Here is a 21,052-nt window from a genome sequence, read left to right on the forward strand (position 1 = left end):
ATATATATATATATATAACACATCATATATTGTTGTTATTATTATTATGATAAGAGCTAAATATAACATTTGTGACTAGCATGTCATATTTGGAGATCAGCCATTGAAAGTTTTGCTTAGGTTGGAGTTCCTCTGCAAGGATTCAGGTCCTCCATTTTTTATTTCTCTTTTAGTCTTAGCCACCCTTGTAAAGAATGTTTTATCTCCATTGTCTCCGATGAGTTGACTAATGACCTGTGAAATAATATACAGAGTATGCTTTATCCCGTATCTCAGGAAGGAAGCATAATTACATACCGAGGCATCCTTAATGGCCTCTAAATGGTGTGTTTGACCTGAATTGCTGGGCACATTTGAATGCAGAGCACAAGCTAGCGGCTCAATATCGCAGCTCTCAAGTACTAAGGATTTCTATAGGGATTGGCGGAGGTTGAGTCACCCATTAAGTAGGATTCCCACTTCCAGGCAGTAAAATATGATCAGTAAATAGGATGCTGCGAGGAAACAACTTCCATGAAAATGACAGAGGAGCCGGATTGAGGATCGGCCCTCTCCGAACTAGCGGCAGTCATTTTATTTGTTGTTGTTATCATAGAACATTCCGGTGCTGCTTCCTGCAAATTCCAGTTTAGGTGTATCTGGACCCAAGAACAAAACATATAATATATTGCAGCTCATCGGTCCTTAGATGTGGTGGCTGTTTTCGTTTTCTCTTTTCAAGGTAGGAACATTTTCCGCAAGTACAGTAATACCTTGGTTTACGAGCATAATTCGTTCCGGCAGCACGCTTGTAATCCAAAGCGCTTGTATATCAAAGCGAATTTCCCCATAGGAAATAATGGAAATTCAGATGATTCGTTCCACAACCCAAAAATATTCATATAAAATGATTACAATACTGTACTGTAATATAATACTGTACAAAATATAAATAAAAATAAACCAATTACAGTTACCTTTGTGGCCGGTGTGAGGGGGACAAGAGAGAGGAGGATTATTGTGCAGGACGACTTTCACTATCACTAATGGAATCACTGCTATCTCTTGACTCAATGCAATCTTTTTCATTTCGTGAAACCTTAACAAGGAATCTATCCAATGTGACATTGCATTGTTGTTAAACAGACTCATCGCTCGCACTGCTACAGCCTTATTCGGGTGGCTCTTTTCTACAAAATTTTGCTCTTATTGCAAGACATTTGCTTGTATATCAAGGCAACATTTTTCATAAATGTTTGCTTGTCTTGCAAAACGCTCTCAAACCAAGTTACTTGTAAACCAAGGTATTACTGTACATAAAATACCTGTTATTGCTGTGTCCTTGTCACTTCCTGACTTCCTCCTTAGATACAGTGAAGGCAGGGGCGTCCCAAGGCCGGGTGTCACTAGGTCTCTAGACCGGGTAACACCCCACGTGTCACGTGATGACGTCATCGTGTATGCGCGGCCATCTGATTGACGCCTCACGGCGGCCATCTTGGTGATGGACAACGGCAAGGAGAGGAAGGGACGTTCACCTGGTGGGATGAGGTATGCCGCCGGGTCCCCTCCCCTCTCCTGACACTTTCGGGCTCTCGGTCCATGACCGAGTGCCCGACTTTTTAGAAGGGGTGACACCAAAATGACTGTCATTTTGGTGTCACCCCTGCAATGGTGTCACCTGGGTGACACCATTGCAGGGGTAACGCATGATGTAACGCAGGGGCCATGCAGAATAGGGCTGTGTGTGAGTTGATATGAGTAGCATTATATAGCCACATACAGATATTCTTGTCTATGGGCACCCCCCTTGTGATGCCACTGAGTGAAGGAGTGTGTGTAGCCACCCTGTGGGCAGGGAGTGTGTTATTTGCAGGGTAACCAGGTGAAAATATGAAGATAACAGCCTGAAAAAGAAAACAAATGCAGCCAGGGCCGTGCCGTTGATGGGGTGGCACTGATGGATGCACAGTGGTAGGTGGCACTGAGGCTGGAGTAGTCATATCAGACACTCAATCATCAGCGCAGCTTAGTAATGCGGAGCCTAATAGAACCACAGGCTCAGCGTTCCTGAGCTCCTATCCCTCTCTCTATGGCCAGCATAAAAAGTTATAAAAGTGAAGGCTGAATTCTGATTGGTTGTTACATGTCACTAAACTTCGCACCTTGCTTGTTGCCTTCCTGAGTACGACCGAGAATTCTATGGTGATGTTCCACCGATGATTTGTGTCTTCCCGCCGGCCCCTCGGGAGTCAGCGATCCGTACAATGGGATTTCTCAGAGGACATCTCCAATATCACTTCCCTGCCACCTGGATCGATAAAACCCGCCAAGGTGTGTTTGCGAACGCACAGTGCGCCCCGGAGAGAAATATAATCTTGTTTTTCTCCTCCTGCAATCAGCTTACACAACAGGAGACACTATTATTATGATTTATAGAATGCCACGCTATTTTGCCGTCACAGCAGTATTCATCACACAGCCGAGAGGCAGAGATATGGGGGATTACAGCGGGTCTGTGACTCCGGGAGTGTCATTGAACGGCTTTCTATATGAGTCCTGTTAGTGGGGTGGTTATCAGAGTTCCTATGGCTGGATGTGTGGGGAGGCTGTGTAGACCCTTGCATAGGGTGGCAAAGCTTTAGGAAAGCAGGCCCTTAGCTTTGCATTGTCTGTCATTTCATTGCTTTAATATTTCTGCAATTTATTTATGATAGGTAATTATATAGCGCCATTAATTTATGCAGCATTTACATATTCTTTATTTCCATCAATCCCTACGCTCTAGGAGCTTACACTCTAAGGTCCCTCATATGCATACATATGAAGTCTATTTAGATTGGAGCCAATTAACCTACCAGCATGTCTTTGGAGTGTGGGAGGAAACCGGACAACCTGAAGGAAACCCACATAAGCACAGGGAAAACATGCAAACTCCATGCAGATAGTGTCTGGGCCAACCCTGGATTTGAACCAGGGACCCCCAGTGCTGGAAGGCAGAAGAGCTAACTACTGAGCCACTGTGAATAGTAAAGTGATAGTAAATGCTGATTAAATTGCATACAATGGATATTCCTCCTTGATGTTTAAAAGTTTTCGTTTCCTGCAGAATCAGCTGGTCCCCTGAGCACTGGTCCTCATATCCTGTTTTAGGGTGGCACCTTTCCCTTGCAGGGTCCAATGGAGCCACCTTTGTGTGTGCTAGTAAGCTGTGTGTACAGTATCTCCACAACTATTTCCCTTCTCCAAGTTGAACTCCAGCCACCCAAAAAGTTCATATGAATCTATTCCTTAATAGCCACAAAGGATATAAATCCACTTTGTGTTTACCAAATGCCTTTGCAAGTCCGGGTATTAGCGGGTTTTTCTTTATTTCTTTTTTTTTCCAACCTGTATAACTATGTAACTATAAGTGACATCATCACTATGTTGCCCATAACCTGTGCAGAGAGCAGAGCTGGGGGGGGGGGGACCCAGCAAACCCCTCCCACTACAGGCTGCCTGCAGAAAACTACAGGAGGGGGCGGAGACAAGACCAGTCACCCTGCACAAGAAGAGAGAGCAGCAGTGACCGGTCTTTATTACAGGAGGGGGCGGAGACAAGACCAGTCACCCTGCACAAGAAGAGAGAGCAGCAGTGACTGGTCTTTATTACAGGAAGCTCCAAGTCTCATACTGGATTCCTGCACAGATCTGGAAGAAAATACACAAAGCTCATCAAGATTCAAGGAAGAACACACATGACTCTTGTATGAGGACAAGATTTCCTTATCCCAGAGCTCAACTTTAATGATACACATTGCATAAAGCAAACTACATGTCATCCATTTCGAGTGTAGATTTACATGTTGCCGGAGTTGCTTTTTAATCTGGGTTTTCAACTATCACATACAGCAGGCTTTGCACACTGCTTCTGCAGCCACCGATGGTTCTGTGCCATGTAACCTCCCTCTCAGGCTCCAGTGTGTGTGTGAGGGTGAGGCCACAGCAGGGGTAGGCAACCTTGGCACTCCAGCCGTTGTAAGACTACAGGTCCCATGAGACATTGCAAGACTCTTGACAGCCACAGACATGACTCCCAGAGGCATGATATGATTTGTAATGTCACCACAGATGAAGTGCCAAGGTTGCCTACCACTGGGCTACAGTGAACTAAGTGAATCGCTGTGCACATTGGCCTAGGTTTTTTTCAGGCTTGAACTGAAGGGCAATCTAAATATGAGGATTGAGGTATCTGCTGGTTTTAGGCTGAGTCGGGCATCCAGGATGAAAGTTACATAAAGTCCATTTTAATGCACAAATGTTCATAACTGACCAGCATGTATGGGTACAGATGTGCTGTACCACTTGTCACCAGCAGGTGGCGCTGCACAGACATCTTTCTTTGCCTATATTGCACAATATAATGAAATATAATTTAAATATCAGCTATGCACAAACTTTCTAGTAGAGGTGACTGCACTTCCTGCTTACCGTGCAAGCTCCCTCCCGCCCAATACATACATGTGCATTCCTCTTCATAAGTTGAATTTCCTGCATCAAAGGATGTGAAGGAGAGCAAGGCATTGAGGACTCTGGGCTAGGGTGGGGGGGGCACAGTAGTTGTGGATGCTCTGTAGCCCTCAAAGAGATTTACAGCACATAACCAGCAATCCATTTCAACGTATCAGCAGCCACAGAAAACCACCGTGACAGAGTTGGCCTTTAATTCAGAGACTCACTCCCCCTGCTGCGTTCTCATTTAAATAAAGTAAGTTAAAAATGCTCATGGAGAACACGAGGCCCCTACTTTAAAGCCGCAGCGGGAGCGTAGTTGCAATATGCAGTGTGCGACTTCTGGTGTGCCCAGGCACCGAAGGGGGTTAAGTTATGACGGCGTGCATGCTGGGTAATCTGCTTGTGAGATTTTTATAAAGATAGCGGAGTCGAGTGTGTACCAGAAGGTGCCAGCTGAGTGCTCCTATAATCACTGGGCCCATTAACGTTACAGCAAAGTATTCAATTCTGTATGGCATTACAAAGAGCGGCCCCCTTATGTCTCAGGCACCGTGTAATATAAACCTTAAGCAAAGGAAAATGATTCCTTTCAGCGTACTCACAGCTTTGCAGAGTGAGAGGGAGAGAAAAAAAGCCAAATTTGAGGCAGATATAAAAAGACACAAATAGCACAGCTCTGTATTCATTAATACATCATTAAATGTATTTTTAAGTACAAGCAGTATAAGTACATGAATATGACCCGATATCAGCCTCTTGCAGTCCTTGTAGTGCAAAGTGCTGCTCCTCCTTCACTGCTGAATAAAAGGCCGGGTCAAGGATGACCTGGGCTTAGAGGAAGTGAGCTCAATGATGTTGGCCATCAGACTGAGGACATCTAGTGGTAGAAAAAAGTACCGTAGATGAAATTTAGATTAAAGCTGAATATTGTAGCAAATGTCGGTTTTGTTGTTTTATCTTTCAACAAGCTTTTTATTTTTATCCTGTTATTTATGGCTGGAGTTCTGCTTTTAATTAACCAGTTCAAGATGCATTAACCCAACCAGGGTTCCTTCAGAGGTTGCTAGAGTTTCCTTGGGATTTGGCTGACTGACCTCCCTTCTGATGTGCTCTGCATCATTCTGGGTCTAGTGCCACTTGGCAAAGCCATCGGAAGGACACCAATGATCTTTCTAGCTGTCTGTAAGGGGGTAATTCTTTCCACTGACCACCAATGTAAGGAGCATTCTTCCCACTGACCACCAATGTAAGGGATGTTCTTCTCACTGACCACCAATGTAAGGGATATTCTTCCCACTGACCCCCAATGTAAGGAGCATTCCTCCCACTGACCACCAATGTAAAGGACATTCTTCCCACTGACCACCAATGTAAGGAGCATTCTATCCCCTAGCCACCAATGTAAGGAGCATTCCTCCCACTGACCACCAATGTAAGGGAAGTTCTTCTCACTGACCACCAATGTAAGGAGCATTCTTCCCACTGACCACCAAAGTAATAGACATTCTACCCACTGACCACCAATGTAAGGGACATTCTTCCCACTGACCACCAATGTAAGGAGCATTCTTCCCACTGACCACCAATGTAAGGGAAGTTCTTCTCACTGACCACCAATGTAAGGAGCATTCTTCCCACTGACCACCAAAGTAATAGACATTCTACCCACTGACCACCAATGTAAGGGACATTCTTCTCACTGACCCCAGATGAATACAATTTTAAGAAAACCTTGAATTATGTCTTTGGATTGTGGGAAGAGGGATCTCCTAGAGAAGACTCATTTGAAGAACATATAGATGGAGCTCATGGTAGGAACTGACTGCGAGGCAAGACTTCTCATCACTTAGCCACCTTGTGCCACAGAGACCTGACACAGTTTAATACCCGTAATGTGTCTGCCTTAGAGGTGACTGTCCATAAGCAGAGTCACTTGTTGCTTTGAACACTTTGAAGATCAAACTTTTGGCTCGGCTTCTGGTGTCCTTGGGCAAGTAGTGTTATCAGCCTAAAATAATCTTCTTCACTGAAGCCATGCCAGCAATCTAATTAAACAGTTCAGCTATTCCGTACAAGGTGGAAAAGTGATTTACACCAATGTAAGGAGCATTCTTCCCACTGACCACCAAAGTAATAGACATTCTACCCACTGACCACCAATGTAAGGGACATTCTTCCCACTGACCACCAATGTAAGGAGCATTCTTCCCACTGACCACCAAAGTAATAGACATTCTACCCACTGACCACCAATGTAAGGGACATTCTTCTCACTGACCCCAGATGAATACAATTTTAAGAAAACCTTGAATTATGTCTTTGGATTGTGGGAAGAAGGGATCTCCTAGAGAAGACTCATTTGAAGAACATATAGATGGAGCTCATGGTAGGAACTGACTGCGAGGCAAGACTTCTCATCACTTAGCCACCTTGTGCCACAGAGACCTGACACAGTTTAATACCCGTAATGTGTCTGCCTTAGAGGTGACTGTCCATAAGCAGAGTCACTTGTTGCTTTGAACACTTTGAAGATCAAACTTTTGGCTCGGCTTCTGGTGTCCTTGGGCAAGTAGTGTTATCAGCCTAAAATAATCTTCTTCACTGAAGCCATGCCAGCAATCTAATTAAACAGTTCAGCTATTCCGTACAAGGTGGAAAAGTGATTTCTGATCTTTAAAAGCCAACTCCGGGGTAAAGGACCCAAAGGCTTTAGATGGCCACAAATGTATCAAATCAATCTCTCTCTCTCTCTTTCTCTCTCTCTCTCTCTCTCTCTCTTTCTCTCTCTCTCTCTCTCTCTCTCTCTCTCTCTCTCTCTCTCTCTCTCTCTCTCTCTCTCTCTCTCTTTCTCTCTTTCTCTCTCTCTCTCTCTCTCTCTCTTTCTCTCTCTCTCTCAGTCTCTCTCTCTGTCTCTCACTTTCAGTCTCTCTCTCTGTCTCTCTCTCTCTTTCTCTCTCAGTCTCTCTTTTTTTCTCTCTCTCTCTCTCTATCTATTTTATAGTTCTTTCTATCTTTCTGTCACATTTTAAATATTTTAATACTTTCAACTGACTACAGATTCATTTTAAACAAGTCTGTCTATGTGTCTCAGACACCTGACTGGCCACAAATGCTTTACCGCGGATACACAGCGTGTAATAAGCTCTGCGTGTGGGTAACAATTACAATAATCCATTTAGGAGTCCATTAAGGCCTTGTAGCCATGCACGCCGAAGTTATTTGTCTTTGTTTCATGACACGCAGATGAATGATGATCCCGTTTCTACATCACAAGTCCCCAAATTACATCCGGGCCTAATGTACTGCGGTGAGGCCTCCACACTTGGCTAGCCCGCTCCCTTTGTTGTTGGTGCCATGGTCATCCGGAACCACAGGAGCCTTGGAAAAGCGCAACCAATATTTCACGGAGGAGATGGCGGCAGATGGGCCAAGGTTCGTTAGCCAGGTTGGAGACCGAGCCTGGCATCTAAGAATTAAATTTGTGCCGCGGTTATAACTGATGGTACGGAATGGACGGTTAGCACCTCTTGCTGTTGGATAAGAGTGAAGATATTTGTTTCTCTTTAAAAAATAAAATGGCCAAAATGTGCCGGGATAAGCTGTATTATAATGTGTAGGTCACGGAGCGCTTTCCGTATAACCCGACCCTGGCATTATACCCGCCAACTTGGCTATGAGTGGCACTGTTCCAGTTCCCTTCATACACGGTTAATTTATTTTCATTGAATATCTATTATGTTAACACTTCAAGGTCGGCTTTGTTGTTCATTTCTTCCCTACGCTTGTAAGCGCATCTTGTTTTCTGGTATAAGCTTTTATGTTTAGGCCAACTGCAGTCAGGTCAGTATGAGAAGGAGATGGATGTTAGGCACAAAGAGGCACAAAAAACATACATTACCTAATTTTTCAGGAGCTCTCATTAAACTCTATGGGGCCAAAAATGTGCTTTCTTGCATCAAAGAACCTCCTGTACTACCTTTGCATGATAAGCAACAGCACATCATGCTCAGATATGAATGGGTTCCCATAGAATAAAATGGAAATGTTGCGTTGAGTGTTGTCACTCTCCTGGAAATGTGCTTCGGAATGCTCAGGAAGGAATAGGAGCTTCTGCAAAGGGCAACTTTTATATTTGCTCTATGGCCCATCCCTTCCCATTTCGACCCCAGTTTCCTATTAGCTCATGAGGCAGCCCATCAGACTTTGTGGCCAATTGGAAACTGGGCAGAACGTTCGAGGGTCGGCCACGGTTGTCGCCTTTTGCTTGCTGGAGCAACTCCGATTTTCAGGAATAAAGAACCTGATGCAAATAAACCTGGAGGTGTCGGCTTTATCATTTCATTAACAGGTTACAAACCTTGAAAGTGCCACAAGTACATATAGTTTTCTTTTACAGGTTTTTATATTTATTTTCAGCTGGTGATCCTGCCAGTAACACTTGTCTTAGGCCTCATGCACACATGCGTATACACGTACAACTCAGGCATATTTCTCCACCTGGGAATCACAGGTGCTGCTTACCGCCCCCCATAGACATCAGTGGCTGTATGACGGGTAAATGCGGGTACTTTTGTTAACTTGCACATGCGTACGAAGGTATGCCACAAAATGCTTGGGGTATCAGGTAGATATGTCCCTAGCACACCAATCAGCTTGTTTCAAAGTCAAAAGCTATTTATTCTCGTATAATCACATAGAAAAGCAACATTTCTGGACCACGCAGGGAGCCGTCCTCAGGCATGTGAGCAATGGTCCCTGCGTGGTCCAGAAACATTGCTTTTCTATGTGTTCATACAAGAATAAATAGCTTTTCACTTTAAAACAAACTTATTGATTTGCTGGCGACATATCTTATACATGAATGACCAGTTGGGATTTATTACAGCACCCTCTTAACCACATGGTCATGACTAAGGTAGCATAGATGTCCCCATTTTCTTCCCCTAATACTAGCCACCAAGACCACCCATCCCTGTAAGGAATAAACAGACCACACCCCAAAATGGCATTAAATGGCCTTAGCAGCCTTTTATTGAATAATTTGATATAAAACATAACTACATAAACAATTTCAACATCCGTCAGAAATACATAAACCAAGTTGCAGGTCTTTGAAGGCCACACCTTTTCTTTATCCGTTCTATGCGTCAGTACTACAACATTATAGGCCCCCAGCCGCAACACACCGCCTCGGGGACAACCACCAACTGACCGCATAGACTCCAAATATCCAATAGTGTTCACAAGCTTACACACCATGAATAGAGGACACATACCAAGACAGGTTACACCCCAAACATTAACCACCAGCACCTATTATTTGATGGCCTCCAAAGACCCCAACCGCATATATACCCAGAACCTAACAACAAAAAAGGGCAGGAGGGTGTGAGGGAAGTTCATTCCTCGTCAGACAATCTCCAACTGCTGAAGAGAGGACCCTCCTACTCGGACCAGCGTTCAAGCTCCACCTAACCTTTTATCTTGACCTGTCTAATCAGGTAAGTGACCTTGTCCAAAGACTGAACCCTCGTTAACCCTTTTGTAACTTGTCACCCCTATACACCTAGTCATGTATGTCGTCCGCTTATTTATTTGTTTTCGCTTCGGGCCTTCCTGTACCAGTGTGATAAGAGAGAGGAATATGCTCCATGGGGCATCAGGTAGTTTCAGGTATGGTGAAAGCATAACACCCCCTGTCTCTACATCATACAGTGCTGGGTATCTAAGTGGCCAATTATGAGGCCACAGTACTGTCACATGAGGCCGGTGAAGAGCCTGCTGAGCCCCTTGTGGGTTTAGACTTTCAGAAGGATACCTGGGAAGTTTGGGGCACTTTGGCTCGGCACGACAGTGGCACATGGGGCAGATGGGAACAGCCTGCCAGTGATTCCTCCTGCAAAGTGAACCTGTTATTTTGTGTAATATGGACAATGTACCAATTCACCTTGTGAAGGGTTAACACACGGGTCTCTATTTAGTTATTTTTGGTTACAGCTGTAGACTGCATCACCGATAAAACTGTGTCTATAACCGCAGAGTAGCAATGTAACCAAAACCACCAGAATGAAATATTGATACTGTTTTATAGCCTCAGTTAAGTGTACACAGTGCAGGAGAAGATTTCCTGATGCATAATACATAACATGCATCACATATATGTTAGAAAGTATCTGTAATGCAGAACATTAACATTCGCCACTCGCTTTATTGATGCCTAAAAGGAACATTTTTGGACACAAATATATGACTTATTTTGAAAGGTGTAAGCTCCGGAGCTGACATGGTCATCTTTCCATTTTTTGTTCTTAAAGGTATAGGCTCTGGAGCTGACATGGTCATCCTTCCATTACTTGTTCCTAAAGGTGTAACTTCTACAGGAAGTGCATTATTGGCAGGATCACCAAGAGAAAAAAGTCTGGAAAAAGAAAACTAATGCAACTGCCACATCTAATAACTGGTAGGCTGCAAAATATTACATTTGGGTTTTGATACACTTTAATATGCAGTCATTTCCTATAGGTCTGAGTACCCATGGGCTGCCCAGCGAGGCGGCCATGTTGTGCTGTGACCCTGTATTGATGAGGGTGGAATGTAATCAAGCTTTTACTTTGCTTTTGCTTTCCCAGTTGAGATGGAATGAATTAGATTTCTCCTCCACGTACATATGAGCTTATACACATACAAGAGTAATCTCCCGTGAATGACATCAGATGCTCTCCTCGGCCTCTTCCACTCTCCGGAGGATTTGTTGGCGATTTGGTGACATGCGTTCTTTCTTCTCCAGTACGCCGGTGTCTTATGTGTCGTCTTCTGTTTATAGTAGCGCTAAGCCCTCCGTATAACGATGCGCCTTAACGTGTTTGAGCCGGAGACATTAGAAGATTAAGCGACCTGCCCAAGGTCATGAGATGGAAGGGGAATCAAGGAGACGCTCCCAGTCCCGACAGGTCCATTGTTCTCCATCAGTGGAATTATTGACTGGTCTACACCCTCCTCTGTCACCTGACTGGAATGTCTCCCCAAAAAGTCATTTATTGTCAGCGAGCCTGGAAACTGTTAGAGATTAGAGACAAGATAGACGTCCTTGGGAATCTAGAAGATATATCATTAAGTGGTGGCTGAAACCATCGAAGATCTCCGCTTAGTATTATTTTATCTAAACTGAGGGCGCAATGTCCCTTTAAATGAGAAAAAAAAACAGGTTTGTTCAATATAAAATACATGAAGCCAATTAATAGTACCAACATCCCTCTCTGCCTCCAAATAACCTAAACACATTCATTAATAGCCACAAAGGATATAAATTCTCCTTGTGTGCATCAAATGCAACCCAAGATATTACCATATACTGTAAGGGCCTGTTCACACCACAAAGACTGCGCTCCAGAGCGTTTGGCCTCTGGAACGCAAGCCGGCCAGCTCCCTGCGTTCAGGGGCGGGAGGGGGCATGGCGGTGCATAGAAGTCAATGGCACTGCAGCCACCCCCCGTTCCCAGTGCGATCGCCCACACCCGGAACGCAGACACATTAGTGCCTGCGTTCCGGTCCAGTGCGATCTGCACAAATAGTACTTGAACCTGTGCAGAGAGCAGAGCTGTGAGAGGGGCCCAGCAGGACTCACCTACTGCAGACTGCCGGCAGAAAACTATAGGAGGGGGCAGAGACAAGACCAGTCACCCTGCACAAGGAGAGAGAGCAGCAGTGACTGGTCTTTATAACAGGAGGGAGCGGAGAGAAGACCAGTCACCCTGCAAAAGGGGAGAGAGCAGCAGTGACCGGTCTTTATTACATGTGGTAGTGGAGACAAGACCAGTCACCTTGCACAAGGAGAGAGAGCAGCAGTGAGTGGTGTTTATAACAGGAGGGGGCGGAGACAAGACTAATCACCTTTCACAAGGAGAGAGAGCAGCAGTGACTGGTCTTAATAAATGAGGGGGCGGAGACAAGACCAGTCACCATGCACAAGGGTAGAGAACAGCAGTGACCGGTCTTTATTACAGGAAGGTCTGCTTAGTCATTGCTGGGAGGAGGGAGCAGGGGAAGCTGAGCTGCTGAGTGACTGCTGGGAGGGGGAGCTACCTTGCTGAGTCACTGCTGGGAGAGGGAAACAGAGGATTTGTGCTGCTGAGTCATTACTGAGAGGCGGGGAACAAGGTAAGAGTAGCTTCTGATTTCAGTGCATTTTGAAGATGCTTTGATCCACAGTGCCTGCAGCTACAGAGTTCAGTAGGGGCTTATTTTAAAGCTCATTTTCTGCACGTCTAGAGTCGTTTGTATGTATAGAATGTCCATAACCTGGCCACAGGTTCACGTTACAACAGGACAGATAGAGACACCAAAAAGTTCTGGGCACCCAGTTCAGAAGATCAGCTAATCTGCATATTTGCGGCTCTCTCCGCTTAAAGCACTGAGAACAAATTCACTGATTGTATTTGGAGATCTAAGCAGCTGTGCTATTACAATCTAGCAGACAAGTTCTGTTGAGACTGAAGGTCAGTATAATATTGACCTCTCTTCAGTCTAGTGAATTTCATACCAGAGTGCTCCTTTAAAAATAAATCAAGCAGACGCCACTTGTGAGCCTCTCAGAAGCCACGGAGGGACTGGCTAAGCGATGGAAGTTAGTGCTTCACCTCTAACATAATAATGGCTCCCTCGTTCCCCCTTATTGGAAAATGCTGTTTTAGGTTTTTTTTTTTTCCACAGCTTCTTCTGAGCGTTGCTTCTCATTCAGGCTGATATCCAATTTAGAAAAAGCCCTGAGCGAAAGCACTCTTTATACCATGATATCTTCCCAACCCGGGAAAATTGGATTTGCTTCAAGTATGGCTCTTCCATTGTGATTTCCTTATTGTTTTAGAATTCATATCTGCTTGATGCCTTTTCAGTGGTTGGCATTTTATCAGGAAACATCAAGCAGAATGCGGGTTCACTACTATCTAGAGAGGGGTGGTCACCATACAAAATGGGTGAATGTGAAATAAGTGCAGTAATAAACAATTTGGGGTCTATTTCTAAACAACTCGCAGAGCCATGTACCCTGCAAATCTCTGTGAATGTTCATTCTGTGCGAATAGAGGCAAAAATGAACATTCTTGCATTTCCTTTTCAGGTCAAATGTATTGCAATAACAAATTATGGCCACTAGATGGAGATAAGGAGCATAGAACATATTCATGCTCATCAGCTCCATCTAGTGGCCATAATACATTATTACATTACTTATGATTTACACAGGTTGCAGAAGAACATTTAAAGCTACAATTGCATCATATGTTTCGAGTTCTCAGGTTCTCTTGATAAGACATCCCCACTACCTTCCACGTTCTCCTATGTGGATCTATTCACCTGCAAGAGCCGTTGAAATTACATGGTATGGGGGAGAGCTTCTGTCCTTCTCCCCTTCCTCCCACAATGCAGTGCATTGCACCTGAGCGGCCAATCGCCAGGGTCAAGTATGGGCATGTGTGGGCCGGCGGTAGGCCATTAGCCTTGTGCACAGTCCATCATGAAGCTTACATAGTGCTATTCACTGTGGAGTTCTAACAAACAGGGTGGCAGGGGGTGTGAGAAAGGAAAGTATCACCTGATGCCGGGGGGGTTTATTAAGTCATATTCAAAGCTTTACTTCAATTTGCCCAGTACCTGTGCAATTAAACTTGATCGCTTGTTATTAACATTATCTAAACTTTTGCTTTAGTTTATTTATTTTCGTCCTTGACGTTTATTTTACTGGATGTTATAATTTAGAATTTTGGGTTTTCTTTTAATTTTGTCTGAAACTAATGCGTATTTCCTATTTTTTTTATGGCAGAATGATCATCATGCCTCCAGGAACTGTTCTCCTTACTGCTTTGTGTTTCCTTGGGACAACTGTCATGGGCGCACATGCCTATGTCACGTTTTCACAGAACAAAACCATGTTCAACCACCTCACCTTGGATACCAATACAGGGACTCTGTATCTTGGAGCTACAAACTACCTTTATCAGCTCACTGAGGACCTGAAGTTGGAGAAGGAGCCGGTACAGACTGGACCAGTTTGGGATAGCAAGGACTGCTTGCCCCCTGTAACTACAGAGTGCGCCCATGTACAAAACACCAACAACCACAATAAGCTTCTGCTAGTCGTTCCAAGTCAAAACGAGCTGATAGTCTGTGGCAGCGTTTTCCAGGGTATCTGTGAGAAAAGACTTTTGGGATCCATTGATGACGTCCTCTTCCGACCAGAAAGACCAGTGGACTCCCAGTATGTTGCTGCAAATGACCCGAATGTCACCACAGTTGGTCTGGTTGGGCTTTCTAAGGATAGTACACCCCTCTTGTTTGTGGGAAGGGGCTACACAAGTAAAGGGGTCGGTGGCATTCCTCCAATCACCACTCGGAACCTCAACGCGGGTGCTGAACCCCATTCCGTCTTTTCCTATGAGGAGACTGCTAAGCTAGCAGTAGTAGGGAGACTTTCAGAGTACAACCACCACTTTATTAAGGTCTTCACCCACCGGTCCAATGTTTACTTCCTCTTCTATCGCCGTGACTTAAAATCACCATCTCGGGAGTATAAGACCTATATCTCCCGTATCTGTCCCGATGACTCCCATTATTATTCTTATGTTGAGTTGCCCCTTAGCTGCCAGACAAGAGATGGTTTGAAGGCCTACAACCTTCTCCAGGCCGCCTACATCGCACAGCCTGGAGAACACCTTGCTAGAGGGGTTTTGAACACCAGAGGAGATGTGCTGTTTGCTGTGTTCTCCATGTGGCATGCGGCATCTGGGAAAGTAAGCGAGGAATCAGGATTGTGTTTGTACTCCATGGAACATATCGACAGACTGATCAATCGGACGAGAGACATCTGCTACACCAGGGATGGCAAGGACGAGGATAAGAGAGAAGTGGCCTACATAGAGTATGACGTGAAATCTAACTGCGTTCACCTTCCGAATGTGAGTATTTCTTTGTGTCCGTAATTAAATTCTGGGAAAGTGGAATTTAAGAATATGGGAAACAATAAAAAAGTCCAGACTATTGATGGTGGCTCCTCTTTATAGCATGTTATCATTTTAATGTTGGTTGAACCTTGTTTCTTCTATAGCACTGGTTTGATGCAAATGATCCCTTATGGTATTGGTAGATGTGGTTTAAAATATGTTCCACCCTTATAAGCTTTGTTCATAAAAAGGCCTAGAGTTTCAAAAGCAATTGTTTGTCTTTGATGTTTTTCCGTCCTTAACTAACATTATCTGGTCAGCATCTCTTCACAAATTTAGTATGTGGTGGAGTAAAAGGTACCATCTGATGTGGGCCCAGCTAGAATTCTAGACCATTCACTGTGTTGATAAGGAATAAGGTCAATGGTAGAGATTAGCAAGTCAGTCTGGATTGTTCTGATTTGCAGATGGCTGATCTCTGTGAATATCAGGTAATCCACTGGATCATTATTTTGGCTTCATTTTAATGCAATTTAGTCACACAAAGAAAAAAAAGGATGCCCTTCTGCACATGGTGGGTGCTTCTAGAATGGGCCCTCCTCTCAAAGAACCTTTGATGCCCTAGGATAGGAGAATGTGCAATTTCCCTTTACATAAGGCATAATACTTGCAGGTGGGAACCTGGCAGACCAAATTGGGAAAGTGGATTGGCCAGACCATTGGCAGTGGACATTTTTGATTATGCTCTAGTTAAAATCTATAGTCTTTATCCCTACTAGGGGTGATTCACTATCTTTATTTATGCTGGTGACCAATCTTGAGTTGTCACTGGAACACTAATAGAGTTGAACCTTAGAACAGCAACACCTTAGACCAAGGGGAGGCAAATTCCGGCCCTCCAGCTGTTGTAAAACTGCAAATCCCATTATGCATCTGCCTCTAGGGAGTCTTGCCTGTGGCTGCCATAGTGTTGCAATGCATCATAGGATTTTTAACTGCACCACAGCTGGAGGGCCAGAGTTTGCCTATACCTACCTTTTAGGCCCGGTGCAGACCTGAGCGATCCGGTATTGCGGGCGGGTCCCGGAATCGCGCGGTCCTGCACAATGCAGGCAGCGATTGCCGCGCGGCCCCGTTGATTTCAATGGGGTGACATCTGCACATCCATCGCAGAAAAAAGGTACATGACGCGTGGCTGTTTTAGCTCCGATCGTGTTCGGAAACAGCTGCGGAATCGCAACTGGGGTGCCATTTTAAAATAATGACACCCACTGGACGACCGTCTGTGCTAGGCAACACCGTGACCGTGCGGCAATCCGCGTGGAATTGTGCACGATTGCTGCGCGGTGAGGTGTCGCCTAGGTGTGCACCGGCCCTCAGACCGGTGGGGTCTAGAACAGAAGGTGAAAGGAAATCTGCCCAATAGGAGACAAAACATAACTGACAGTGTTTGTATCCATTCCCTACTATATCCAAAACTAAAAAAAAGTTTTGGTGGCCGCAGGAAAAATCAATGAAATGCAAGTGTTTGTTCTGTAAAACAAATAGCTGGATTCAGATTGGAGTCAGCCCTCCATTGTCCACATCCATGTCGTAGCTCCTGGAAATGTTTATAGTTTGTGCCTAAATGATGAAGACATGATGTATATATGATAAATGTTACCTTAATACCAATCAAAGAGTGAAAATGCCTGGGATGTTTATCACAATAGACTGTTAAGGTAAAACTAAAACCAAAACCTTCTTTCCAAATCCTTCCATATTCATTTGTACTAGTTCAGCTCCCCAAGGCCGTAGCCTTGTGTTTGTCAATCATTACTCTGCATGCCATTGGATCTAGGCTACATGTCTGAGAATATATTTTTTTTGACTTGCAATTGTAGGACACCCTTGAAGCCTACCCATGTGGATCAGACCATACACCGAGCCCCATGGCCAGTTGGGAACCCTTAAGAGAGACCCCTGTGTTCGAGAGTCCCTATGCACGGCTCACCTCCATCGCTATCAATGTGGAAGAGGAGCACACCATTGCTTTTATAGGTGACAGCAAGGGATATCTTAACAAGGTAAGTGACATAGTAAGATCGACGGTGGAAATATGGCACGGGTAGGCAACCTCAGCACCCCAGCTGTGGTGGGACTAAAAAAATCCCATAATGCCTCTGTCTCTGGGATTCATGCATGTGGCTGACAGAGTCTTGTAATGCCTCATGGGACTTGTAGTTCTACAACAACTGGAGTGCTGAGGTTGCCTACCCCTTTTTACCTAATTTATGAAAATATACTGTAACAAAGTAGACTTTATTATACAATATTATGATTTTACTATAACTATTCTCTGGTGACATCAAATAATGAAGACAGATCCTATTCTTGAACTCATTTGAATATAGTATGTTGAACATATTAGGCTCAAATAACAAAGCTAAAACACCAAGATAATGACACTTATTTTTGAAAAAGTGACAGTTATTTTCAGCCTAGTCCAATGAGATTTGGAAATTACAGTCACATGACTGCAAATAAAGATATGTATCCTTCTTTAAAACTCTGTGAACTGAGCCGTTTGTCTGTAGCAGCCAGGCACATTCCAGCAACCCATTTTTTTATTCAGGGTAGCAAGATGACAGCTAACACCTGATTGGTTGTTTTCAGCGACATCCCTGTTTTGCCTTTATTTTTTTATCAAACTGGACCGATACCTGAGCAATAGAAGGGCTCGAATACTTAAAGGAAACTATGGGGTCAGTGTTTTTACCCATAGTTCTCCTAAGGTCACGGGAGGAGATAAACTAGCGTCCTTCCATGACCCAAAGCACAGTATATCGCATGCTGCAGCTCGCGGTATACTGAGCCGGGACGGATCCTGACATTACTGTCGAGATCCACCAAGCTGTGTGAGTAACAGCGGGCTCTGCCTATCTAGAGGCAGAGCCAGCTGTGCCTGCCCCCTGCCCCGTTCATTCTTCCACTTAGCACTGGAGGATCGGAGATGGGAGGAATCCCTGCGGGGAGCGGTGAGTGATGGTATGTGTTTGCTCACTTCCCGATCCATCAGTTTCATTGTCACACGTCGGCTCGAACTATGAGGCTGAGTGATTTTCACTCACCTCATAGTTCTCCTTTAACCTTTGCTGGGAAAAATGGCGCTCTAGGCTCCCTTCTATGCTAATCACATGAATGAGAAAAAACACTTGATTTTGAGGTATTGTATTCTCACAGCCAGGGCCAGCAGCTGTCAGAATACAAAAACCCAAACGGTGGCTGCATCTGATTGGCCGGCATCACTGTTTGGCTGTCAGTTTTCAGGCTGGCTCCTTCCAAAAAAGTTTGATTGAAAAATTGATTCAGCAGAAATTCAAGCCGCGTATGGCCAACTTTATATGGAGAAACACCTTAATGGTCATTGTATAAATATAGATTAAGCCAGAAGCGCACAATTGACACGCTATGCCAGTATTTCCGAAATCTGATTTTTGCAGCAAGGAAAACAAAATGTTAATCCTGGATACCAGAGCCGGGGGTGACTCGTGATCTTTTGTTAATGACGTTGTTGTTTGCCAGCCCGTGGCCGACCTTGTGGCTGTAAGCGGCTAATTTGTTCTCAAGCAAATTCCTGCAGCCTGTTCACCTGGATCAAATGGTATTATGACAATTTCCTGTTCACATGGGCAGGGTGAGGAGGAGGGGTAGAGGGGTCTGCGGGGATGAGGGCACAGTGGAGTACAGATTTGTAGAGGGATCATTGTAGAGTTCATGAAACCAAAATAAAAATGTGCTACCTAAATAGAACCAGTGTTCACAAAGGATTATAGGAAAAATTGCAGAAGTGAGACCCGGAATGGCTCAGCGGCTTTCTTTCCTGATTAGGAAATGAGAGATTACCGGCATTATCAAACTTTTACTCTGCAATGCTAAATGTTTGCCTTATAGCAGACACAGTAAGCATCACATATTCCCTTTTCCCGCACCCCTTTGCAACGTTACTGACCACCAGAACCTTAAAAAATGTGACGCTCCCCCCGCCTGCCCCAATACAGCACTCAACCCAAGAACAGCCAATCAACAGCCCTGAGTTCCCAGTCAGCACCACACGGTTTGATAAAAGTTGATTTTTCTATCGACTTTTGTCGAAGGTGTAAATTTGTTGACTGCAAACAATCAACTGCATAGCTATATGGGCATTCCGACCGCCATGGACACCAGTTCTACGGAGCCAGGAATTCACTGTAGTTATGATGGAAGCCCATTATAACGGGAACATTGGGTGTGGAGAGCCAGGAACTCAGTGTAGTGATGGCGGAAGCCCTATATAATGCAATCATTGGGTGTGGAGAGCCAGGAATTCACTGTAGTTGTGATGGAAGCCCATTATAACGGGAACATTGGGTGTGGAGAGCCAGGAACTCAGTGTAGTGATGGCGGAAGCCCTATATAATGCAATCATTGGGTGTGGAGAGCCAGGAATTCACTGTAGTGATCGTGGAAGCCCATTATAATGGGAACATTGGGTGTGGAGAGCCAGGAACTCAGTGTAGTGATGGCAAAAGCCCATTATAATGGGAACATTGGGTGTGGAGAGCCAGGAACTCAGTGAAGTGATGCCGGAAGCCCATTATAATGGACACATTGGGTGTGCAGACCCAGAAACTCAGTTTAGTGATGGTGGAAGCCAATTATAATGGGCACATTGGGTGTGCAGACCCAGGAACTCAGTGTAGTGATGGTGGAAGCCAATTATAATGGGCACTTTGGGTGTGCAGACCCAGAAACACAGTATAGGGATGGTGGAAGCTGCTTATAATGGGCACAGCACTTGTGTGGACCCAAGAACTCAGAGCAGGGATGTTGGAAGCCCCTCATAATGGGCACAGTGGGTGTGTGGGCCCAGTAACTCCTAACCAGTGTAGGGATGGTGGAAGCCCCTTGTAATGGGCAGACCCAGGAATTCAGTGCACATATCACCCATAGAGCCCCCAAGAGATAGAAGAGAACATCAGATGGTTCAGCTCTCCAGAATCCATCAACCACTCTTTAACTCTATAACTTCCTCAATTCAACTGAAAATTAAATATTGGGTAGAAAACAAATTAATTGATTGTGCTCCGTTCTTGATGAGTTTTAGGGAAGAACAAAAAGATTGTCATTGTGTAGGGGTGTAAGGTTGGGCCATGTAGGAAAAACAGGTAAAATGCCAATATGTGTGTCTTGTAAATCCCTAATCAGTTCACTCTAAGCTGATAAATGAACCTGGCACAATTCTGTGTAACTTCAAGTAATTCTCCGAGCCGGATGACCTCACTCATGGACAAGTCTGAACACACAATATTACATTATTGTTTTGTCTTACAAGGTGGGTGTGTTGGCGGGAAAATAAAGAACACATCACTTTTGGCAATTAACGTCCATGTTTAAAGGGAAGTCATTGTCAGCGAGATGTTTTTGTAATGTTCACCTAGAGTTATGTTTATTGGGGCTTTCTAGAGATTACAAGTGTAGCCGTAAAATTACTAGAAGTGCCAACAATTCCGTGACTTGGCTGCAGGTAGAAGGAACTCCAACTTGACTTGTTTAGAGGAGAATGTATCACCAATAGCAAGCCAGAGTGGTTCTGTCATCAGAGATGATAATACTCATCAACA

General features: G+C 44.5%; 1 protein-coding gene across 2 annotated transcripts in view; it reads left to right on the plus strand.

The window, feature by feature from the left end:
- PLXNB1 (plexin B1) overlaps positions 1-21,052 on the plus strand; it is a 175,959-nt gene that overhangs the window by 108,582 nt on the left and 46,325 nt on the right. For both annotated transcript variants that reach the window (XM_018557973.1, XM_018557974.1), the window contains exons 3-4: positions 14,294-15,425; positions 17,294-17,476. In XM_018557973.1, the coding sequence (XP_018413475.1) occupies positions 14,295-15,425; positions 17,294-17,476 (1,314 nt within the window). In that variant the 5' untranslated portion in view covers position 14,294. The remainder of the gene's footprint in view (positions 1-14,293; positions 15,426-17,293; positions 17,477-21,052) is intronic.

This window comes from Nanorana parkeri, unplaced genomic scaffold (genome assembly GCF_000935625.1).
Source record: "Nanorana parkeri isolate BGI_ZX_2015 unplaced genomic scaffold, ASM93562v1 scaffold314, whole genome shotgun sequence".
Classification (NCBI taxonomy): Eukaryota; Metazoa; Chordata; class Amphibia; order Anura; family Dicroglossidae; genus Nanorana; species Nanorana parkeri.